Source organism: Lonchura striata, chromosome 11 (genome assembly GCF_050655825.1).
Source record: "Lonchura striata isolate lonStrDom1 chromosome 11, ASM5065582v1, whole genome shotgun sequence".
NCBI classification, from domain to species: Eukaryota; Metazoa; Chordata; class Aves; order Passeriformes; family Estrildidae; genus Lonchura; species Lonchura striata.
The window spans coordinates 25,562,320-25,583,209 of NC_140713.1; the positions used below are offsets into that span (position 1 = coordinate 25,562,320).

At 42.2% G+C, this 20,890-nt stretch overlaps 2 protein-coding genes and 1 long non-coding RNA gene across 22 annotated transcripts in view; 2 read left to right on the forward strand and 1 right to left on the reverse strand.

Moving 5' to 3' along the window:
* LOC110468748 (uncharacterized) lies at positions 1–18,878 on the reverse strand. The gene is made up of 4 exons (XR_014957768.1): positions 17,905–18,878; positions 6,419–16,913; positions 5,524–6,210; positions 1–475 (listed from the first exon to the last, which is right to left on the reverse strand). It is a non-coding gene; the product is annotated as an uncharacterized LOC110468748 (long non-coding RNA).
* TMEM231 (transmembrane protein 231) overlaps positions 1–20,890 on the forward strand; it is a 31,024-nt gene that overhangs the window by 1,643 nt on the left and 8,491 nt on the right. The window contains exons 4-14 of the mRNA XM_085589327.1: positions 1,267–1,410; positions 1,705–1,786; positions 1,911–2,016; positions 2,789–3,071; positions 4,632–6,005; positions 6,450–6,601; positions 12,981–15,305; positions 16,182–16,569; positions 19,521–19,675; positions 20,017–20,765; positions 20,844–20,885. Of these exons, the coding sequence (XP_085445453.1) occupies positions 1,267–1,410; positions 1,705–1,786; positions 1,911–2,016; positions 2,789–2,978 (522 nt within the window). The 3' untranslated portion in view covers positions 2,979–3,071; positions 4,632–6,005; positions 6,450–6,601; ... (3 more) ...; positions 20,017–20,765; positions 20,844–20,885. The remainder of the gene's footprint in view (positions 1–1,266; positions 1,411–1,704; positions 1,787–1,910; positions 2,017–2,788; positions 3,072–4,631; positions 6,006–6,449; positions 6,602–12,980; positions 15,306–16,181; positions 16,570–19,520; positions 19,676–20,016; positions 20,766–20,843; positions 20,886–20,890) is intronic.
* The window catches only part of LOC110468745 (carbohydrate sulfotransferase 5), a 23,461-nt gene continuing 8,491 nt past the window's right edge, over positions 5,921–20,890 (forward strand). For 10 of the 20 annotated variants that reach the window (XM_085589297.1, XM_085589301.1, XM_085589298.1 and 7 more), the window contains exons 1-7: positions 5,921–6,005; positions 6,450–6,601; positions 12,981–15,305; positions 16,182–16,569; positions 19,521–19,675; positions 20,017–20,765; positions 20,844–20,885. In XM_085589297.1, the coding sequence (XP_085445423.1) occupies positions 13,010–14,191 (1,182 nt within the window). In that variant the 5' untranslated portion in view covers positions 5,921–6,005; positions 6,450–6,601; positions 12,981–13,009 and the 3' untranslated portion in view covers positions 14,192–15,305; positions 16,182–16,569; positions 19,521–19,675; positions 20,017–20,765; positions 20,844–20,885. Of the gene's footprint in view, positions 6,239–6,449; positions 6,602–12,980; positions 15,306–16,181; positions 16,579–19,520; positions 19,676–20,016; positions 20,766–20,843; positions 20,886–20,890 lie in introns of all 20 variants that reach the window. The other 10 variants (XM_085589302.1, XM_085589309.1, XM_085589314.1 and 7 more) reach the window with 6 other exon arrangements.

Below are 20,890 nucleotides of genomic sequence, written 5' to 3' on the forward strand. Positions count from 1 at the left end.
TTTGAAATTCCTCTGTAAGATATTTATTTTACTGAAAAATACTTAATTTTCTCCTCTGCTGTGTCATTCCTCGTCTAGCTCTCTTGCGTATTTGGATACACTTTATTAGGGTTTTTTTTTAATGTATTTTTAAGCTCTATATTCTCTTGGGCTGTAGTGCACCATACAGGACAGAAATGCACAACAATGAGTATCAGTGTGGGTGGCACCTGAAAATAACTGAGAGTCTTGCAATAGGCAGAAGGATGTGTATTCCTACACACTGCTGTGTCTTGACATAACCAGTTCATTTTTTGAGAGTCAGGCTGTTGCAGCAGCCGAAAACTCCTTAGATTTTGCTTAGCAGCTCTTGAAGCATTGGTAATCATCTGCCAGGATCTCCTCTGTCTTGTAACTGGGACGAGGAAGTATTACAGGAAGACAAGGCAATGCAGTTCTGCTGCCATGGTACCTCAAATGGCAGTGCAATTAATACCTAAAGCAAAGAGTAAACCATCAGTGCACAGAGAACCCAGGGATACATCTGAAAGGAGTAATAATACAGAGCTGTGTCGGGTGCAGCCACACAGACAAAAAGTTGTTTTCCTAGGAAGATTAGGCTGTTTCTTTAGAGAGTCTTGCTGATTGCAGATGGACAAGCTTTGCAAGCATAGCTATGTGATGCAGAAAACATTCTTAAGCCTGAGGCCCAGAATAGAGGCCCAACAGTCTTAAATTTGGGCTGAAGTATTTGGTCAGGTGTTAGTATCACAGAGAGTTATGATACGAATTAAGCACTTTTTTTATCCCACTGTAAATGTGGAAATTTTCCTTCAGACTGAAAAGTAGATAAGAACTAAGGACCTACCTTCTTTATTTGGTTCTTGTTGCAGAATACAAGTCCTTGATTTTGACTTCTGAGTTTTTTTAAAGTGTGTCTCCAATGAATGTGTTTAGTCACCTTGCTGCTTTTTGACTATAGCCATGTTACGGCTAGTCAGAACTTTCTGTCATTGGCCACAGACATTGGACTTCACTGAATTTCCTGTGGAACTTTGTTGAGTTAATAAAGTTAGTTAACTATTAACTAAGGTAGTTCACTTTTTTAAAAATAGGGTTTTTTTTATTTGGTGGTCTCTTGCTTAGACTAAGGTGACGATATGAAACTTGGGAGTCCTAGAAAAATCAAATCAATGTAGAAAAAATGTGTACATACCAAGAGGTAGAAAAGTATGTTGTGTCCCTCCTCCCCCTGCTAAATTTTCTTTTTTGTGTTCACTATTTCAGAGAATGTCAACATTTGTGATGCAGAGCATGGCTTTTCTTCAGTTTTTTTCTCCTGTGCCAGGATCTCAGCTGTATGTGAATGGAGACTTGAAATTAAACCAGAGGCAATTACTTAACCACTGTGGACTGGACACCAGATACAATGTGAGGAAATGCTTTTCCCTTCCCTATCAAATCACTCCCCCCCAATCTCTTAATCCTCCTACTATCCTAGGTGACATCCTAATTATTTGTACTACCGCACAGAGCGAACTGTGAGACTTTGGAACTGGTGTTTTCTTGTTAGACTACAAGAGGGAAGAGGTTATTCTGCCAAGATGTTCAGTCTGAGCTTTATGTTCATTCCTTGAAGGGCACGGTTACTTTGTGTAAGAAACTCAGTAGAATTACTGTGTGGAAGACTGGATGAATAATTAAAGTGTCTCCTTGTTGTAACAGGTGTCTGTGGTCAATGGCACAAGTCCTTTTGCAAGTGACTATGATCTAGCAAACATCATTGGAGCGTATTGGGATAGAAATGGTAAGCCTGAATGTGTAGCTACAGGACAGTAGTAGTTATATTGGCAGATGTTTTGTGAGGTATATGATTTCTGTATTAATACCTAAAAGCCCCTTAACCTGGACATTTCCTTTCTCCATTATAGTGACAACAGTCTTTTCAGATCCCAGCCCTGTTTGGATGACTGGAAGAGCAGCAGATATGCCATTTATCGTTAATGCCACCATTCATTACCCAGTGGAAGTTATCTTATATCCTTCTAAAACTGCACAAACTGTGACATAACAGGGCTGTATTATTTGAGCGATGATTGTGCCTTCATAAGCACTTTTTGCCTTTCTTTATCAGGAACCTGTGTTGCTTTTCAGCTTTGCTAAAAAGGCCTTTAAAGCAGTTTGTTAGCTATTCTCAGGGAATATTCATAATACATCTTGCTTTGGTTCTGCAGTACCTGCAGTCCCAATCTGTCACAGATGCCACTCACAAAGCATGATACTGTAATCTGTGTGACCTAAAGCAAATGATTAGAAATCTGTATGCAAGATCATCTCACTAAACAATAACTCCCGCAGTGGAGTTATTAACATCTGTTCATGTGCAGACAGACTGCAATTTTTTTATTTTGAAAAAGTAATTCTTCATTTGTTATGTTCTTCGTTCTTTTTCTTAGACAAGAACAAGTTTGCATTTAAAAGAATCTGTATGGAGCACACTTCTTACAAGATTTGTTTGCCTGCCTGAATATTAACAATAAGTATTCCTGATGACTCAGGCACAAAGTAGGTACTTTACCCAGAACTGGTTTAAATGTCTTCTAGGACAGACGTTCTCTCCAGCTCTACCATGGTTACCTACCATGGTAGAAGGCTTTTAGGTGTTTTCTATGGTTCAGAGGCTTAGCATTTATGACATAAACAGATGTATTAACAAGGTTTGTGCCTTTCTGCCTATGAGTTTCCTTGTTTAGATATTGCAATGGTAGCATCAGAATGTTCTCTATTAACACTCCTTGACTTTCTTTAAATATCAGCCAGGATTTTGGGAAATTATTAAATTTGCCTGGATCCAGTATGTCAGCATCCTCCTTATCTTTCTTTGGGTGTTTGATAGGATTAAGATGTTTTTGTTCCAGAATCAGGTGTTGACTACAATTCCAGTATCACCAGTTCTGCCTGTATCTCCAGTACTATCCTACAAACAGCACCAGTCCTGAAGAGATGCCCGAGAACACTATAGAAATGCCATTCAAAAATAGTTACCTGATTTTTTTCTCTATACACTTCTAACTTCAGAAGATCAGAATTTTGTAAGTATGTTCAAAGTATGCTCTGTTTGTGCTTCCTTTTTTAAATACATGTTCATTCATCTAATTTCTTTAGGAACACTGCTTTGGAGCTGGAAAGGTTTATATTTTTGACAGTTAAAAAGAGCCTAGTTATTTTTTTGCAACTGAAACATGTCTCAAAAACCACCTTGAAAACTGAAAATAATATGCTGAAAGTAATGACATTAACTGTTTTTACTTCTTGTAAATCAATTCTCTGCAGTCTTAGAGCTGTCAAGAGTTATTTGTACATGCATTTATGTGCACTATGAAGTGAAAAACTGCATGGATGAGTTAAGGTCAGAGATGCACTTCTGTAACTGTGGCTATACATGCTCAGCAATTTAATTATTAAATTGGATGATGAATAAATTCAAGATTGATGTGAGAAATCAGGTTTTGGGTGATAGTGTGTGCAAAATTTGCACAACCATTTACTACTGGTATTGTTACTGTAGCACCCGACCATTAATTGTGAACTGTGAATAGTAAAACAGAGAATCCTTGTATCTATTGAAAGAAAACTAGCAAAAAATTATGCCAGGGAAGCCTCAGAGTTTCAAAGTGAATAATTACCTTCAGAGCTTAAATAGTTTAGAACAGATAAAAATTATAATCACCTAGTAGACATTGAAAGACTGTGTTGGTGGTCATAGGGAAGATTATTTTATCTTCTTTTTCTGGGCTTACTTTTTATGCTAGACAAGCTTACAAGAGAAAACAACAAAATTTCCATTATTTTTTCAGTTTTGTATTAAAGAATTAATTCTAGCAAAGCAGTGTTATGGCAGGACAGAATTTAAAACAATTCTACATGCCAGAATTCTGCAAAAAATTCCAAGTGGCACTGGTTCTCTTGAACTATTAAGACACAGTGCAACTATGAAATATGAAAGAGCAGCTTAGCAGTATGCCACCTTTTGGCCATCGTCCTCTAGAATTCAACATCCTGGCACTTAGGAGAGCTACCTTTTTCAGAAATCTCCAGTTTGCTCTTGTATCTTTGAAGTCTCTATGTGGCAGTGTAGGGCTACTGATAACTGGCTTCGTATCAACATCTCCAGAGTCAAAGCAACTGTCTGCTGCTTTTTTTTGTGCTTTTAGCCACTGCACAGCATAAACGAAGGGGGCTGTGAGCTTGTTTCCCCCATATCTCAAGCTGGTGTACATTTGGTATGCTCTCCCTTGCAGCAGTAACGGTGCTTGTGTGACTGCTTGAGTTAATTCAGGGAGTTAATTGTGGTGAAGATCTTTATAATCACTTTTTTAGACAAGTCAGTTCCCTGACTGAACTTGGTATGTATCAGACAAGCATTAAGGTGGACATGAGTAAGGGGTAGAAATCTCAGGAGAGACCACAGGACCGCAGTTTAAGGGTTTGAATGTTCTACTCACACAAAAATGGAATGTGTAAGAATCTTCCTCCAAGCTGAACAGAAGTCTGTTTAGGTGGTGATGGAAACATGGAAGAGACTAATGCTCGAAAGCCACAGTACTGGGAGACTCCATTAATCCCTCTCTCACTTTTCTCTCCTGTTGTAGCCTTTCACATTAATTTAGAACAAGTGATGCTGCTGAGAGCAACAGTTCAGTGAATGCATGTGAAATAAGAAATTAAGATCAGGTCTAGTTCCAGAAATACAGAGAAAAATATCCTTAACATTCTCTTTTCCTTTAATGGAGAAAACTGGAAAAAATCCTCTACAGTAATGTAATCAAAGAACTATATACATTAAGAGGAGGCAATCGAAAGAGTTATTTACTTGCAGGTGGCATGTAATTGCTGAATATGACCTGAAGCCATCCCTCCATTTCTTGTCAAAGAGGTGCTTCATGACTGGGACTAGTAACTGAATGCAGGGTAAAAGGAGCTGTAAAGGCACTCTGCTGTGCTCACTTCCTGGATGACTTTTTATACTGACCGATATTCTTGGTTCATAGTTCTGAGCTTGAAGAGATACTCTACTTTTGTAAGTAACCAAGCAATAGAAAAATAAGCAAGATTTTATAGCTTAAGCAACAAACTGAACTACACTGGAAAAATACATACCTGAGAATCCACCGCAACCTGCATTAGAAGAGGTTTAGAGCCTCTTAAAGAGCCTTTCTCAGAAAGCTATCTGCAAGGACTCTTCCTTCAGTTTGCAAAGCAACACAAAAAGTCAAAACCACTACCATGCACCTTAGTGCTACTACACAGATCTTCTCTCTATACATATGACAGAACAATCTAAATGCTCGTCATTGAGAAAGGACACGGTGGATCCCTAGGATTAATCAAGGTTCTGTAAGAAGGAAAAAGAAAGCAGCTTTAAGTTAAAAGTCCTATGCATAAACTGACGTGCGAACATGGCCGTGTAAGAGCCATGCTTCGGGAGTGTTTTAAGAGGTGGAACTGGGAGAAAATAAACCACGTCGCTGCTTTTTAACTCACCAAGCCCGTTTTGCGGGGGGCATTATCCTCGTTCTTCTCGCACGAGGCGAGCGAGACGCGGCCGCACCGAGCTCTGTTCGCCTGGGAGTGCTGGGCGGAATGGAGGGAGGAGGCGGGGGCTGGGGGCAGCTGGGACAGGAAGGCCCGAGGCACGTGGGACCCTGCGGCGGAGAGGTGGTGTTGCCACGGGCCGGTTTCGGCGAGCCAGCAGGGACCCTGCGGGGCGGGCGGCCCAGGACGCACGTGCCTGCGGGCCGGGCGCCACTGCCCCGCCGCGCCGGCCCACTCGTGCTGGGCGGGGCAGGCCAGCGGACCGCCTCTCCGGCCTGCGCCTTTGCCCGGGGATGCTTCGGGAGCGGGGCGGATCGGCTTCTTCTCGGGCTCCTCCCGCTGCCCCGACGCCTCGGCGGCCACGTCTGAAAGCGATTCATTGTCTCTGTTGGCAGCTCCGAGCCACGGCGGTGGCGAGAGGCGGCGACAAGGTACGGGCAGCTGATATGGGTGGGGGTGCGATTATTCCAAAGGATTGGAAGTCCCGGTCAGGCCTTTTTTTTCCGGTCTCAAACAACGGTTCATTAAAGGAGATGTTTTTGATCGGGTTACACACGCCCCTGCTTGTGGCGGCGGACCAGCGCTAATACCAGTTGCGGCGGAGCCGATGTCGCACCGACAGAGTGCGACAGAAAGCTGTCGAAAATCAGCCTGGTTATTTTAGGTGGGTTTTTTTGAGGGTTAGGGGGTTTTTTTCCCCCTCTCTCTCCTTTCCTCTGCCCTACCCCCCCCCCCCTTTTTTTTTTCCCTCCCTTTTCTTCCTTTTCCCTGGGTAACGTGGCTGATTCAGGTTAAGGTGGTTTCGTTTGTTGGAGTTAGATGAAAGAGTTTAGAGAACCCTTACCATTTTTCTGTTGTATCCTGCCTCTTTCTAGGTGAAAGTGACATGCAGATCGGAAGCATTTGTCAGTATTTCTTAGTTGCAACAGTTGCTTCAAGTGAGGCGCACAGAGCGCACCTCTGCCCAATCGTCCTCGGACTGCTTGAATTTGAGGACGCTATTGAGCCAGTGCAGACAGAGTCTCAAGTAAGTGAATAGCATTCAGTCACTGCGGGTGTCTCTTTGTCACGCCAGTTTTGCCGTGGTAAAAATTCGTAACAAAAGCTGCAACTAAGAAGACCTCATTTCTTGAACACCAGTAAAAGCACTTGAACACCAGCTGAAAGCACTTTGTGATCTTCAGCTGCAGTGCATAGAGAAATAGGTATAAAAGGGCTATGCTTTGACACTGCCATTTGCTTAGGTTGGACAACTTTATCTAACTCCAAAAATATTTTTAAATCTCCCAAAGGAAACTGTACCTTTTAGAAAAAGAACTTTAATGATCATATAACTAAATGTATGGTATGTTTCATTGTATTATAAAGTCTTTAACTGTGATGATTTCCTGGAAACAATTTTTCAACTCTCGTTTACCACTAGATTCTAAAAAGAAGTATTATTTCCAAAAGTTGAATTAACAGTATCACCTGAAATTCTAATATGATGTTATAATTCAGAATTACTAAAGTACATTTACTGTATTTTATTATTTTACTTGCAGTTTCATTATTCTATTAAAAAAAAATTAGGCTTATGAGTTTCACTAATTTAGTACTGGAAAGATTTTTAACTTTTAGGACTACCAGTGATTCTAGAACACACCCTCCAAAAAGCTTTTTCTTTACCCATTCAAATGCCAGTCTGTATATTGTTGACACAGTAAGCTTTTGCCTTATGAAGATGCGTGATTTCTAACTGCAGAAGAATACTGGAAAGTGATGTTTTGTCAGTGGGGTGACTTGCTGCAAGAATTACTAGTGATACTGGTGTGTGTTATTCTTTGACCAGCTTTGTCATGTTCCAGCATTTTACTTTTTTGAGTAGCAAACTATGTTTCTAACGTTAGTTCACAGAAGCCATTTTGGTGGCGATTGCATTGGTGCAATGTCTTATAGGTGAAGAATGCAGTGAGTAAATTTGATGAGGAAAACTAGATGATCTTTGCTGTGATCTTCAGGTCATCTTTGCTCTATTTAACATGCCATGAATAAATATTTTCCTATTAATTCTATAAAAATGCATGAAGACATTTACCTTTATCATTCTTTTTACAGTCAGTACCGCTGCATTTGGTGAATTTTAAGTACATAAGAGATAATTACATTAATCTCGTATGATTGCTCTGAAAGGTCAGCATACAGGAGAATCATTTTTGGGTAACAAAAGGTTGTGCACATAATCCAGCATTAGGTATTAATTTTTCAGTGGAAGAAATCAATCTGGGAAATCAACAGAATCATGGAACATTCTGAGCTGGAAGGGACCCACAGCTGAGTACATTATTTGAAGCAATTTCTGTGTAATCTGTAAGTTCTTTGACTTTAAAAATGCTGCACAAACTGTTTAAAATGAAAGTATGCTGGAAACTTCCTCAGACAGAAAATGGCCAGGGAAGAGTTTGACAAAGACAGCTAAGATTCAGTTGCTCAGAAGTCATTGTAGGGGAGCAGGTATTTGTAATTCTTCACTCAAACATTTTTGCTTTAATCCAGGCTAGTTTTTTAGTCTTCCCACAAAAGACCCAGACTTATTTGTTCTAAGGGAGTATTTCATCCCAGCCTTTTGTCCAAAGCTCAGAGAGCGAGCGTGTTTCTTGACAGCCTCTAATATGAGGCACTCTTTCTGTCTTTCTACAGTCTTTTTAATATCCCAGAAAAAAAAAAATAGCAGTAGCAGTTCAATAATAGGGTCTTTTTTTAGCTATAAAGTTTGTTTTTGCTACTTTACTAAGTCTCTTCAGGTTGACTTCTGTGCTGAAAAGAAGTTACTAAGAAACTGTACTCCTTTCAGAGCTGACCTGAAAAGATCTGATTACTCGATTCCAACATTACATGACTTATGTGACAAACAAATAAAAGTCCCTGGAAGAAAGAGCTAAATGATCATCCAGTGGATATTTCTTTCTTTGTTTTCTGCCTTTCTGGATCTAAAAAGTGCTCATCTTAGAAATGAGAGCTTTTGGAATCAATATTACCACTGACTGTATTTTTACCCTGCTTGGTAAACTAGATAGCTTTCTGTAATGTATCTAGCAAGCAGATACTAGTGGCCCTGCAGCTCAGCAGTCTATCAGAGACAGTTTAAGTCATGAAGGAAATGATTGCTCTATTGGCCAGTTTGTATAATTAATTTCCTTTGGACAATACATAAGAATAGTTATCGTGGAACTGTGCCAGGGTTCATCTAGTCTAGAATCTTGTTTCCATTAGTAGCAGTTAGCAGGGAAGCCCAGGAACAGAGCTTGATTCTGTTTGGGACTGGCAACTAAACCATATAAGCTAATGTTTTTCAGATCACATTTTGAAAATTTTCATTGCCCTGTGAAGAGATGATTGTACACAAGAATTTGAGAGACTTCTGATTATTCTCTTTACTGCAGCTCTCCTTGAAGAAATGGTATCACCAAAGAAGTACTACTACTACCACAGAAAAGGAATAACAGTGTAACTGTTAGTAAAATAATTTACACCAAGGAGTATTCATTATTTACAGAAGCATATATTGTGATGCCACTGAGTGTTGCCGTACTTTGTGAGTCTCAGCTGAGAGATGTGAGAGGTGTAGGAGTGCTGTCTGCTGCAACTTGAGGCCTGTTACAGCCTGTTTTTCTGCTTCTTGTAGCTCCCTTGCCACTTGGAGTCAGTCTGATTTTGTCACTGAGATGGCAGCTGAAGTGGCAGTAATGCTAAAACATCTGGCCCCTCTGCTGCTTCTCCTTTCCCCCCCACCCCGTGTTTGCAGTTGGTGGGCATGCTATAGTCAGGCAGGTGCAGCTACGAGGAAGCACTTACGTGGAATAAAGCAGGATAAAAGGAGGTGTAACAAACACCAATTTTGCTTTCTGGAGGGGAGCTTGGGGTGGGCAGGTGGTGCCACTGAGCTGATGTTGTTGGAGGAGGGCACTAGCAGAAAGAGGCAATGCAAAGCAAGTCACAGACTAGTGTTTCAGTGTGCAGCTTCAGTGTGCAGTTTTGGCATATTGCACTTGTGTGCTGAAAGAGCAAGCTTGCTTAACAGCACCATCTGGCGATTCCTGCAATGGAATAGCTAGAGGATCAGAAGTAGCCTGTATTGCAAGGTTCTGTTCCTCACATTTGGAATTGTAGAAAAGACCTTTAAGATCATGAAGTCCAATTGTTAATCCAACAATACCAAGTCCACAACTAAGGCAATGATATAGTGTAATCATTGGAGATAGTTGTAGATTTATAAATATGTGTGTACATATATAGATCTGCAGCAACTCTTTGAGAAGGTTATTTTATGGGCTTTTCAACAACTGCTTTCTGCTTCAGCTAAAGTTCATCAAAAATCACAGAAGAGCTTGTTGAGTTAAAAAAATTGTACTTTAAGGGAGTGCAAGTTTAACCTGGGCTTAAAATCACCTTAACTGCAGAATGCAATTGCAAATGGTAAATGGTTGTTTACATGAAAATAAAATTACACATGGCCAGCAAGCGAAGTGCAAAAATAAAGGGCACTGTTTGCAGAGAAGGTGGTATATTTGGCCTTATGCACTGGAAGGCACATAAGAGAATACTTTTACAGATGCTGCATTTTGTTGTGTAATTATGCTTTTTCTTTGGTGGTGTCTACATGTGTGTACATTCCTTAGAAACACTCCAACTTTTCCAAAAGGCAGAAAATTAATCTTAAATGTAGAAAACTGGTGTCTACTTAGTGCTTTACTTTGGTATTGCATTTTTTTTCTTGCAGTTTCTATCATATTGAAGTGTAGGGAAATACTTCAGCTATAGTCATTTTGTGTTATTTGTAGGGCTTGAGTCCGATTAGTTCAGATGCATATTGTGGACTAATACTCATGTTATGTGTTTTTTTCATTGGCACAGTATTGTGCCATTAAGTTAGAACAAGTGATGCTGCTGAGAGCAACAGTTTGGTGAATGCGTGTGAAATAAGAAATTAAGATCAGGTCTAGTTCCAGAAATACAGAGAAAAATATCCTTAACATTCTCTTTTCCTTTAGATGGAGAAAACTGGAAAAAATCCTCTACAGTAATGTAAGCAAAGAACTATATACATTAAGAGGAGGCAATCGAAAGAGTTATTTACTTGCAGGTGGCATGTAATTGCTGAATGTGACCTGAAGCCATCCCTCCATTTCTTGTCAAAGAGGTGCTTCATGACTGGGACTAGTAACTGAATGCAGGGTAAAAAGAGCCGTAAAGGCACATGTTACCACAGCAGGGGAAAAAACCGTGTGATAGCTCTGCTGTGCTCACTTCCTGGATGACTTTTTAGTATTGTCTGCAACACTGCTTATGTGGGAACCGGAGCAAGGAGAGGTCTGAGAGAGTCAAGGCAAAAGTGAATGTAAAAAACAGGTTTTGGCTTTTATTCCTCTATCTCTCACACTCTGCTAATAACATGAAAATTGCAGTTAGTCTTGCAGCTCTGCAGCATGATTAGAGTGGAGCAACAGGTCTGAGTAGCTAGAGTAGAAACACATTAATTCTTTAAAAAGCGTAATTGAGTATCTGAAAGCTACATAATAAGTGAGACTGCAGGGAGCAGCAGAACGCAGTCTTAGTGTAGATAATGACTCACTTTTTGCATTCAAGAAAAAGATCCGAGATAGTTGTGTCTGGCTGACTTTCAGGCATAGAGTCTGTTTCCAGAAAAATCTTGCAATTAGCAAATGTAACTGTACCTTCACTTAGATTCTTAGATTCAGCTTAGATGCTTTCATCCCCTCTATTTGGTGAAGTATCAGTGCAGGCTGCTGGATTGCTGGTGATCCTCACAGCACAGAGAAAATTATAGATGCTTCTGGAGATATAATATGCAAAAATTCAGTATTTGAACACGGCAGATTTTATCTATGAACAATGGCCAAGCTGAATTAAACTATGGATTTATCTATCTGCTCTTGTGCCTGAGAGAAGCAAGTAGTGGACTGCTGAGGAGGAAGTTAAGTAATACATTAAGCCTTGTTTCTCGCATCGTGTCACTGCAATACAGGCATATACCATGGGCTATACACGGTTTAGGAAATTGCTAAGCCATTGGCTGTATCCTAATTTTTGCCTTTAACAGTCCTTGGAAGGTTTTTCTTCCATTACTTACTTTAAATAAATGTAATTATTGAAATTGTTGAAATCCTGTATACTTTTGCTGCTACGGAATTTTGAAGCAGAGTTTCACATTTTTAATATGCAGTGTACATAAAAGTTTTGTAATGGGTGATAATTTTTTCAATTTAATTTATTCTGTCAAATTAATATGTATCTGTTTACTAGTCTGCATTATTTTCTTTCAAGAGTTCAGAGTGTATTGAAAAATGTGTCTTTCACTGTAACAAGAAAAAAATTGTAATTGCAAATTGTAAATGCAGCTAGATAACAAATACATATATGTAGAACTTCTGAGATGATCTGCGTACAGGAGGAGTCTTACTTTCCTAAAACCTTGCCTGCTAACATTTACTGTCTGCTTACAAGTTGAATCTGCATGAGTGAGCACAAAAGGGTAGGTGCCAAAAACCTCTAGTAAAAAGCTGCGGGGAGTGCATGTATCTTGAACTTTGACTGCAAAGTAAAGCAGAAATCCACTTGGGGTTGACATGCCTAAGATTTTCTAGGAGTTATATGCAGACAAATCTAACTCCCAAACCGGTAATTCTTGAATGCAAACTCAGAGTATTCAGTCTTGGGGGTGTATACACTCCAGACCAAAGATACGTGTCAGCAGCTTTTTCATTTTATCATCTGTGGCCAGGTGTGGCTTCAGGTTGTGAGTTTTCATGCATCTTCTACCTTCTGCAGTTTGGAAAATAGAGGGTTGTGGACAAGCACCAATTGGTATAGCACCCTATGGCCACTGCAGGGTACAGCACGTGCATTAGATAAGATGATTTTTATTTCAGCACCCACGGCTACCAATGTTCGCATCCACTCCTTTTAGGGGATAGAAATCCTTGTAATGTTAAATTGAAACAGTAATACAGATGAGCAAGTCAGAATTTTTTTTTTCTTCTTTTTTTAGGGCAATGTTTACCAGTATTCAAGTTGAGGGCCTTGTGTATTTTGTAGTTTTGGTTTGCCTTTTTTCCAAGGGTTGAGCTGCATCAGCCCAAGGTTTTCTTTAACATTGAACATTTATTTATTTGCTTATTGCTGCATTGATCTTACTGTCACACATTACTTCCTTTTCTTTTCCCAACAGCTGTCACCTGCAGTGATCGACCCCAAGTGCAACTGATTAAGGAAGCACTTAATGCCACATATGTACATTCACATTTGAAGAAAGGTTTTAACTAATGCAAGAATTTGTATTGTCTAAGTTGTATTGTTATTGTGCCAGAGGAGCAATGGTTCACTAGTATTTCCCTTCTCTTTTTCAGCTTTTTTTCATCACCCTTCCTTGGTCAGAATGGCAAGGATTCGGATTCCTAGCACAATTGTTATAATTTTTGTTACGGTTCAAACTGGATTCTTACTCTTCATGTATGCCCGGTACAGTAGCTTCATGCCTCAGTCTGAGGAGAAACCATCACAAGTCCACATACTTATTCTGTCCTCTTGGCGGTCAGGATCTTCTTTTGTCGGTCAACTTTTCAGCCAACACCCCAGTGTCTTCTACCTGATGGAACCTGCATGGCACGTGTGGGTTACAATGTACCAGAACAGTGCCAAAGTCTTACACATGGCAGTGCGGGACTTAGTCAGGTCGGTCTTTCTGTGTGACATGTCTGTGTTTGATGCTTACATGCCTTGGAAAAGAAACTTATCCGATCTTTTCCAGTGGGCAGCCAGTCGGGCTCTTTGTTCAGCTCCTGCATGTGACTCTTTTCAACGTACTGACATAACCAGTGAATTAGCATGCAAGACTCTTTGTGGACGGTATCCATTCAGCAAGGTGGAGGAAGCCTGTAAAACTTACAGCCATGTTGTCATCAAGGAAGTTAGATTCTTTGACTTGAAGGTCCTGTACCCCCTCCTCACTGACCCGTCCCTGAATCTCAAAATTATTCACCTGGTCCGTGACCCCAGGGCAGTCGTTAAGTCACGGGAGCAATCAGTCAAAGCATTAGCCCGTGACAATGGAATTGTCTTGAGTACCAATGGCACTAAAGTGGAAGATAGTAAATACAAAGTAATGCAAGAGGTTTGTAGAAGTCATGTTCAGATTTATGAAACAGCTACTCTAAAACCACCTAATTTCCTGAAAGATCGCTATTTAATGGTCCGTTTTGAAGATCTTGTAAGAGATCCGTTATCAGAAATCTCAGAAATGTATAAATTTGCAGATCTTAGTTTGACTCCCAGGCTCAAAAGCTGGATCTATAATATCACACATGGACAGGGACCGGGGAAAAAAAAAGAGGCCTTCAAAATAACATCTCGAGATGCAGTTAGTGTTTCACAGGCCTGGAGAAATGTTCTTTCCTTTCAGAAAGTTAAGAAAATACAGGAAGTTTGCAAAGGTGCTATAAACATTCTTGGTTATCAGCTGGTGGATTCAGAAAAAGAACAAAGAGATCTGACATTGGATTTGGTGTTGCCAAGACGACAAAATCAATTCAGTTGGTCATCATTTAATCCAAAGAACTGAGACATTTTTGAGAGATCTGGGGAGGTGGGGCAAGGTAGTTGTTTGAATATTTCTATACCCTGCAGCATATAGTAATTGGAAAATCCTGGGCTGATGACTTTATCTTTTCGTCTACTCCTTTTCTGATAATGTAAGAAGGTTTTTTTTTGGTGAGTTTTTTACATATTAAAAAAAAGGCAGCAAGATGCTTGTCAGCCTGTTACTATGCTGCTCACAGCATTGTTTTAAGAATATAATTTAAGCACTTTCTGTTAAAAGATGGATTCTCAGAGATGTCTTTGTTTATTGGAAATAGTTCTCTTTTTTAAAATTCTTTAAGTATTTAAGAATCACAGTTCTTTATTTGTATATATGGAACAAAGTATATACTAAATTCCTTCTTGACTTATTTCTTTAAAGTTGTTTTGCAGTGGTATATGTTTTTTCCAGATTTCTTTTGATGTTTTAAATTTTAATATGTAAGTTTTCCAAAAGGTGGGACAACTGCAGCAGCTGTCTTGTAAAAGCCTTAAATGGGAACTTCATTTATTGATAGATTTCATAGTGGTTTCCTTGGAATGGCAATGTTTACAATCAGATAGTTGAATGTGGTGTTTGCTTGGAGTGCAAAAACTTGAAGAAACTGAAGAAGCTTTCAGTGGAGTCACAGTGGAAATAGCGTTTTAATGCTGTCCCTGTTGTGTTCTAATACTGTGACACAGAATAAGTGCACACTTGCTCCTGCCACACACTCCATACCGTTAGCCTCTCCCTTTAGAACGACAAGTAATTTATGAAGGTTACTGAGAAATTTAGTAAGCCTTGAAAGTTTACCTATTGATTATATTGCTGCATGGAAGTGATCCGTTCAACCAGCTTTGATAGCAGAGACCAGAGGCAGATGCTCGTGTACGGTTAATATTCAGTGCCGCGCCCGAGAAACCCATGGGGCACCAGTGAACCCTAAAACACCGCGCGGGCTCAGAGGCTCGGAATGAGCGCACGCGGGGGCCGGGGAGACGCCGCACGTGCGGCTGGCGGCTGTCACCAGCCGCAGGGCACCGCCGCTGAGAATGCAGCGCACACTTGGCGGTTTTGAGACGTCGCCGGTGCCAGCTGCTGACCAGAACTCCAGGTAAGAAACCTGCGGTGGCGCTTTCCGTGGCTGCGCGCTGCCTCACGCTGCTACCGCTACTTGAAGGTGAGCGGTGAACGGGCGACTGCGTGGCCAGTCCAGGGGAAGACCCGAGGAGGGCGACGGTGCCTGTGGGGGGCGGCCGGGCTGGCGGGGTCTGCGGCAGAAGCACCGAGTGGCGGGGGCTGCCGACGGATGGAGCGGTGCAGGCGGCAGTGCTGTGCGGGAGCGGGCAGCGGGACTTTCCCGGGGATGGCGCCGGGCGGGAGCGAGTGGCACGGTCTGTCCGGAGCCGCCCCGTTGCGCGGTGCAGGCGCGGTCCCGACGGAGGAACAGAGCGAGCAAGGGTGCGCTTCACCACACGCCGGGAGCTGCGGTCCAGGGGACGGTGCGGGCAGCTTTGCTCTGGGAAAAATCCTGTGCTATTCGGACTTGGAGGAGGCAGAAGGCCACTCGGGGTCACAGGCCCCTGGGCACGTATGCTGCACCTTTTCCCTGTGAAACCAAACATACCCTCCCTGTGCATTGTCTGTTCGCAGGAGGCGTGCGGCACTCCAAGGGCATCAAGAGTTCTTGGTGTCGGCAGCTGCGGTCTCTCAGGAATAGGTCACTGTCCGCAGTTTTGGGGGCAGAATCCCAGTTTTGGCCACGGGCACAGAGAGAGGACATACGATTAATTTCCTTGGAAAGTAAAGTCTAGCACCCCACTGTTTAGAGGGTAGACCTAGGGCTTTGTAGGGGAGGGAACTCCCCACAGCAGCTTTCTTCACCTCATCCTCCACTCCACGGTGTAGCAGTTCCCCGTGTGACCTTTTAGAGGGTTACCCGGGAAGGAAATTCAGGGAAGTGATACAAAGTTTTTTGTGTAACTGACAGCTTGTAAAGGTGCGGGTGTTGGAGTAGTGGCTGCTGCTGCCTAAAATCTGTCCCCCACAACCCTCTCCTGTGGAAAAGCAAGCTGAGATAACCTTCAGGCAACGCAATCAGACCCTCACTCAACACTCACTGCAGCTGGCTCAGCGATAAAGGCAAGAAAAGCGAGGTAAAATAAGAGACTGACCACGTAGAGGAGACAGCTGGAGAAGGGGAAGGGGTGGCGGGCGGAGCTAAGGGTTGGGCAGAGGGGTTTGGTCTCCAGGGAAAGAGGGGTGGCCACCAAGGATACCAATCCAGTGAGAGGACAGGGAAAGGAGAAAGCAGGGGAAGTTAGAGGCGAAGTTGCGGCGCGGAAGCCCGAATGGGAGACTGTTTTTCTCCCCAGGAGGTGAGTATGGTGAGTAGTTACTGCCGTTGCCAGGGCCGAGGACTTGGGAATTGACTGAAGCGGGAGAGTTCATGGGATGCTACAAGCTTGTTGAACCCCTGCGCAGCTGGACGCGCCTCAGTGGAACACGCACGTTAAAGACGAAAAAACCGGGGAGCTCTCTCTTTCTTTCTGGTCGGTGCGGAGGTGGCGGGCCCCGGCCCCCCGTCTCAGCCAGGCCGGTCCGGGCGGTCCTGCTGCGGGCCGGGCCCCTTCTCCCCTCCCCGTGCCGCCCGCCGGCCCCCGTCGGCTCCGGCTGGGCCCCAGCAGCTGCCGGGCGGGAAGGCGGGGGACGCTGCGGAGCCCTCGAGTAAGAGGAAAAAACAAAATGCAAGCATGCAAAAGAATAACATTTTAAAGTCAATAAAGAAGTTAAGTCCCAAATGGGAGGGAGGAGGAGATGCCTTGCTTTTAGCGCTAAAATCCTCTTATGAGTTATAAAAAAAGACTTCTCCCATATAACACATGAAGCTATAAGAAGATGAAAGTGTTCGAATTAATATCAAACAAAAGCCTCCATGCTAAGATAAATGTTAAAATAACTGTAATCCCATAAGAAGTTTAAACAGAAAAAGGATGAAAAGTAGTCCTGTGCTTCTCCAAAAAGAAAAAGATTTGTTACTAGAGATAAAAATAATTTTAGAGATAGGTGATAAAAACTTTTGCCTTTAAACAGCTCATCTTTAAAACAATCCCCCATAAGTAAACATAGCCCATCAAGAAGCTGTGGGAAAGCTTGTAAAAATTAAAAAAACTTCACTATAGCAGAATTCCCCAAACAACTGTTATTCGTAACGAAATTAGGCACCACAAGAAAACTCTTTTTTTCCTCCTTAACAACACAGCCTTCTCTCCCTAAGTAAACTGAAAAAAAACTATTTAAAAAGTAATAAACTGACTACAAATCTTACCTTTAGTTTCTTTATATTATCAGTGGGAAAGAAAAAGTTGTGGGGTAAGAGAAGTGTTCTGAAAAGTTTGTTTTAGTTCTTACTATTTTTTTTCTTCTAGTTCCTTTTAATAAAATTTTCTTTATACCTGTTTAAAGTTTTAAATCTACTTTACTTTTTTTCCTATCTCCCAGCAAGAAGTGAGTGTTTTAGTAATTAACCAACACCAAACCCGCCACACCCGGGCCCACCTGCGCGGGGAGCTGTTGCTCCAGAGGCGTTAATGAAGCTATCCCTACTGTCCTTCTAGGAGCCCAGGACCATCCACCAGGGCCTGGGGAGCAGCCGGACGCGTCTGTTCACAGAGCATCCTTTTAAGAAAATGCCGAGGGAAAAGCCCCCTTACCGAGGGGCAGCACCTGAACCGGCAGGGCAGAGTGTGGGGTTCCAGGGGAGAGCTTTCCAATTTCCACTTTCATTGTGTCAATTCCTCCCTAGAGTCCTCGGTCCTTCCGCAGCACCTCCAGAAAACAGAGGGGTTATTAGGGGAAAAGGGGTTTACATTGAGGGAAAAAGCTTCCTTTTCCATTATTTCTTGTGCTTAAATTGTGAGAGAATCCCCTCCTCTTGCAATTTTAATGGTCTCAATTGAAAGAATTCCTGCCTCTTTTATGCTGCTAGGAGTGTTAATTGACACCCTAAATAATTTTTCATTATTTTCCACTTTAAATAGAAGTGGACAACCTTGGCAGTGCTTTCTTATGGGTTTGAATTAAGGGTCATTGCCCCTTTTTTTGTTGTCCTAAGGCTTAAATTGAGGGGGAAGCCAGCTGTCCCTACTTTGTTTCATCACTGGAGAGATTTAAAGTGAGCAACATCCCTCTTTTCCCAATATTTTAGGGGATTAAATTAAAGGACAGGAGCGATTTATTTGCCATTGTATCAGTTTAAGTGGAGGCAACTGCCTAATTTCCTCTTTTTAAGGGGTTCACCTGATGGAAGCTCTGTCTTTTTCAGCATTTTAAGGGATTAACACTACATTTTAGGGCACTTCTATGTGTGCCCTGGGAATAAATATCTCAGACAAGGGCAAGCCAGGCCTGTACTTAACCCTAATGCTGCCCAGGAGTCTATTAATTTTCTTATTTTTATTTATAATATAGATAGCCCTAATTAGAGATACCAAGGAGACTTGGACCATTCATGTCATTATTGTTCTCCACCCTACTTAATCACATGTGGAGTACTACTTACTAATCATTAAGGAATAATTATATAAGTTAGCAACAAGTTATCCAACTTACCTAGCTATGCTGCCTAAACACAAAGTTTTATTTCTTACAGGTTTTCTGCCCTTTTGCTTAAAGCAGCTGAAGCAAAAAAAAAAAAAAAAAAAAAAAAAATCATTATTATTTCCCTGAAAATCAAGCCCTTTACTCCCCTCAAACATCTGAAGCTCCTCTGAGGGCTTTTATACCTTGTGGGATTTGTCGTCTCCCTTTTCCTGGATATTGTGGGAACGAGAGGTGGGCCCAATCAGGGGTATATTAACCTCAGGTTTTGCTAAGGGGCTTCATCCCCTCTTTGGGAGCTACTGGGGTAAGAAGTCTCCTCTCATTTCAGTGAAGTGGGTCTTTCAGCTTATTTCAGCTTGTTTTTAGCAAGTGTTTTTGGGCATGTGAAGTAACAGGGGTTTTAAAGAATATAGAATTGTGTTCTTCAAAGAATACAGGGGTATATTAACCCCAGGTTTTGCTAAGGGGCTTCATTCCCTCTTTGGGAACCACTGGGGTAAGAGGTTTCCTCTCATTTCAGTGAAGAGGATCTTTCAGCTAATTTCAGCTTGTTTTCAGCAGGTGCTTTTGGGCACCTGAAGTAACAGGGGCTTTGAACCTACTGTGAGGAATACAGAATTGGACACAGGGAGTATTTAAATTCATGATTTTGGGTTGTGTGTTCAGGGGTGATAAGGTGCTTTTTTATGTTTTTTTTTTTTGTTTGTTTGTTTGTTTTTTTTACTAGGAGCACAGCTTCCTGTATCTCCAGGCTGTGTCAAGTGTGACACTTCAGATTTTTTCAGCAGCTTCATCATGTTACAAGAGGGATCTGCTCTGTGTTGAAGATCATGTTTGAGATTGAGGCTTCAGATGAGTAAAGTTGAGGATTATGACTAGAGGGTAAGTAGGTGTCTTGTTAAGAGTTATGGGGGGTGGTTTGAAGGCAGCAGGGTGATAAATGGTGTCTATTTGAGGACCCCCCAAGGTTTTTCACAGGCGTAGCAGAGGCATTCATGTATCTTGCACCACCCCAGCTCATCTACTGCACTCACAGAAATACCTTGTAACTTTGGCTCTCTCTAAACAAGGTGCTAGTCATAACAGCTATAGCCTCAGACTCGGAATGAAGCTGGAGCCTTGAGGACCTAGGTATACTTAGGAGATGTCAAGTAGCTGACTCGCTGGGATTTGGCCTGCATAACACTAGAATCATGCATTGATTTTTGTGTTCTTTATTGTAGCTCACTAAGAGGATAACCGGCAATCATGGGGCATTCTGAGGCCGACTCATTTCAGGTCCAACATGGATTCATGTTGCCAGTCATTTTAAAGATAAGTCGGGGCCACAGCCTGGAGGTGGGAGTAGTGGCCTCCTTCTGCACCCGATGGGGATTTGCATCCCCAGATATGTTCAAGATAAGTCAAGGGCTACAACCCACAGAGGGGATGGAAGAGAGGTGCCAGGTTGGGACTCCCCAGGAGGGGTTTTTGAGTTAGTTTTGGAGATGGGGATGTCCAAGAATCATCCCCTTAGGCCACCTAAAGGGAAAGTGTCTGTTTTGATCTCAGTGCTGAGATACACAGGGCAGAGCAGTTCCAGTGTGTGTCTTGTCACTTGTCTCTGGTGCATTCTGTGGTGTTTGGGTCTCTCGGTCCTTGCAGACATTCTTCTCATTGAAAGCTCTCTCTCCCTGTCCTGTCCCCTGGTTTGTCAGGTCCTGTCCTGTGTCACGGGTGTCTGCACATATTTGTCCCACAGCTGCTCTGCCCTGCTGCATAGCCTGTAATAGCACAAGTCCTGGGGGCTTGAAATTGGTAATGCGGGGTGTAGTTGGGCTCTAGATTGTATGGGGAGATTGACATAACATGTTTGGTGCTGTTAAGTTGTCCTGCAGCCATTTGACACTAGTCCTAACTTCCTTTCAGATGCAGACAGTTCAAATCTGTGGCAGAGAGCCCCAGTCCTGGGTGAGGGTGTTGCCATGAGCAGGTCAGTCACTGTTTACATTTGCAGGGGAAGCCTCAATGGTGACCATGTTACAGCAGTGTTCTTTGCCTTTATTTTTAGGAGGTCCAGGCAGATAGCAGCAGTCAAGGCCCATTGTGCTAGGTGAG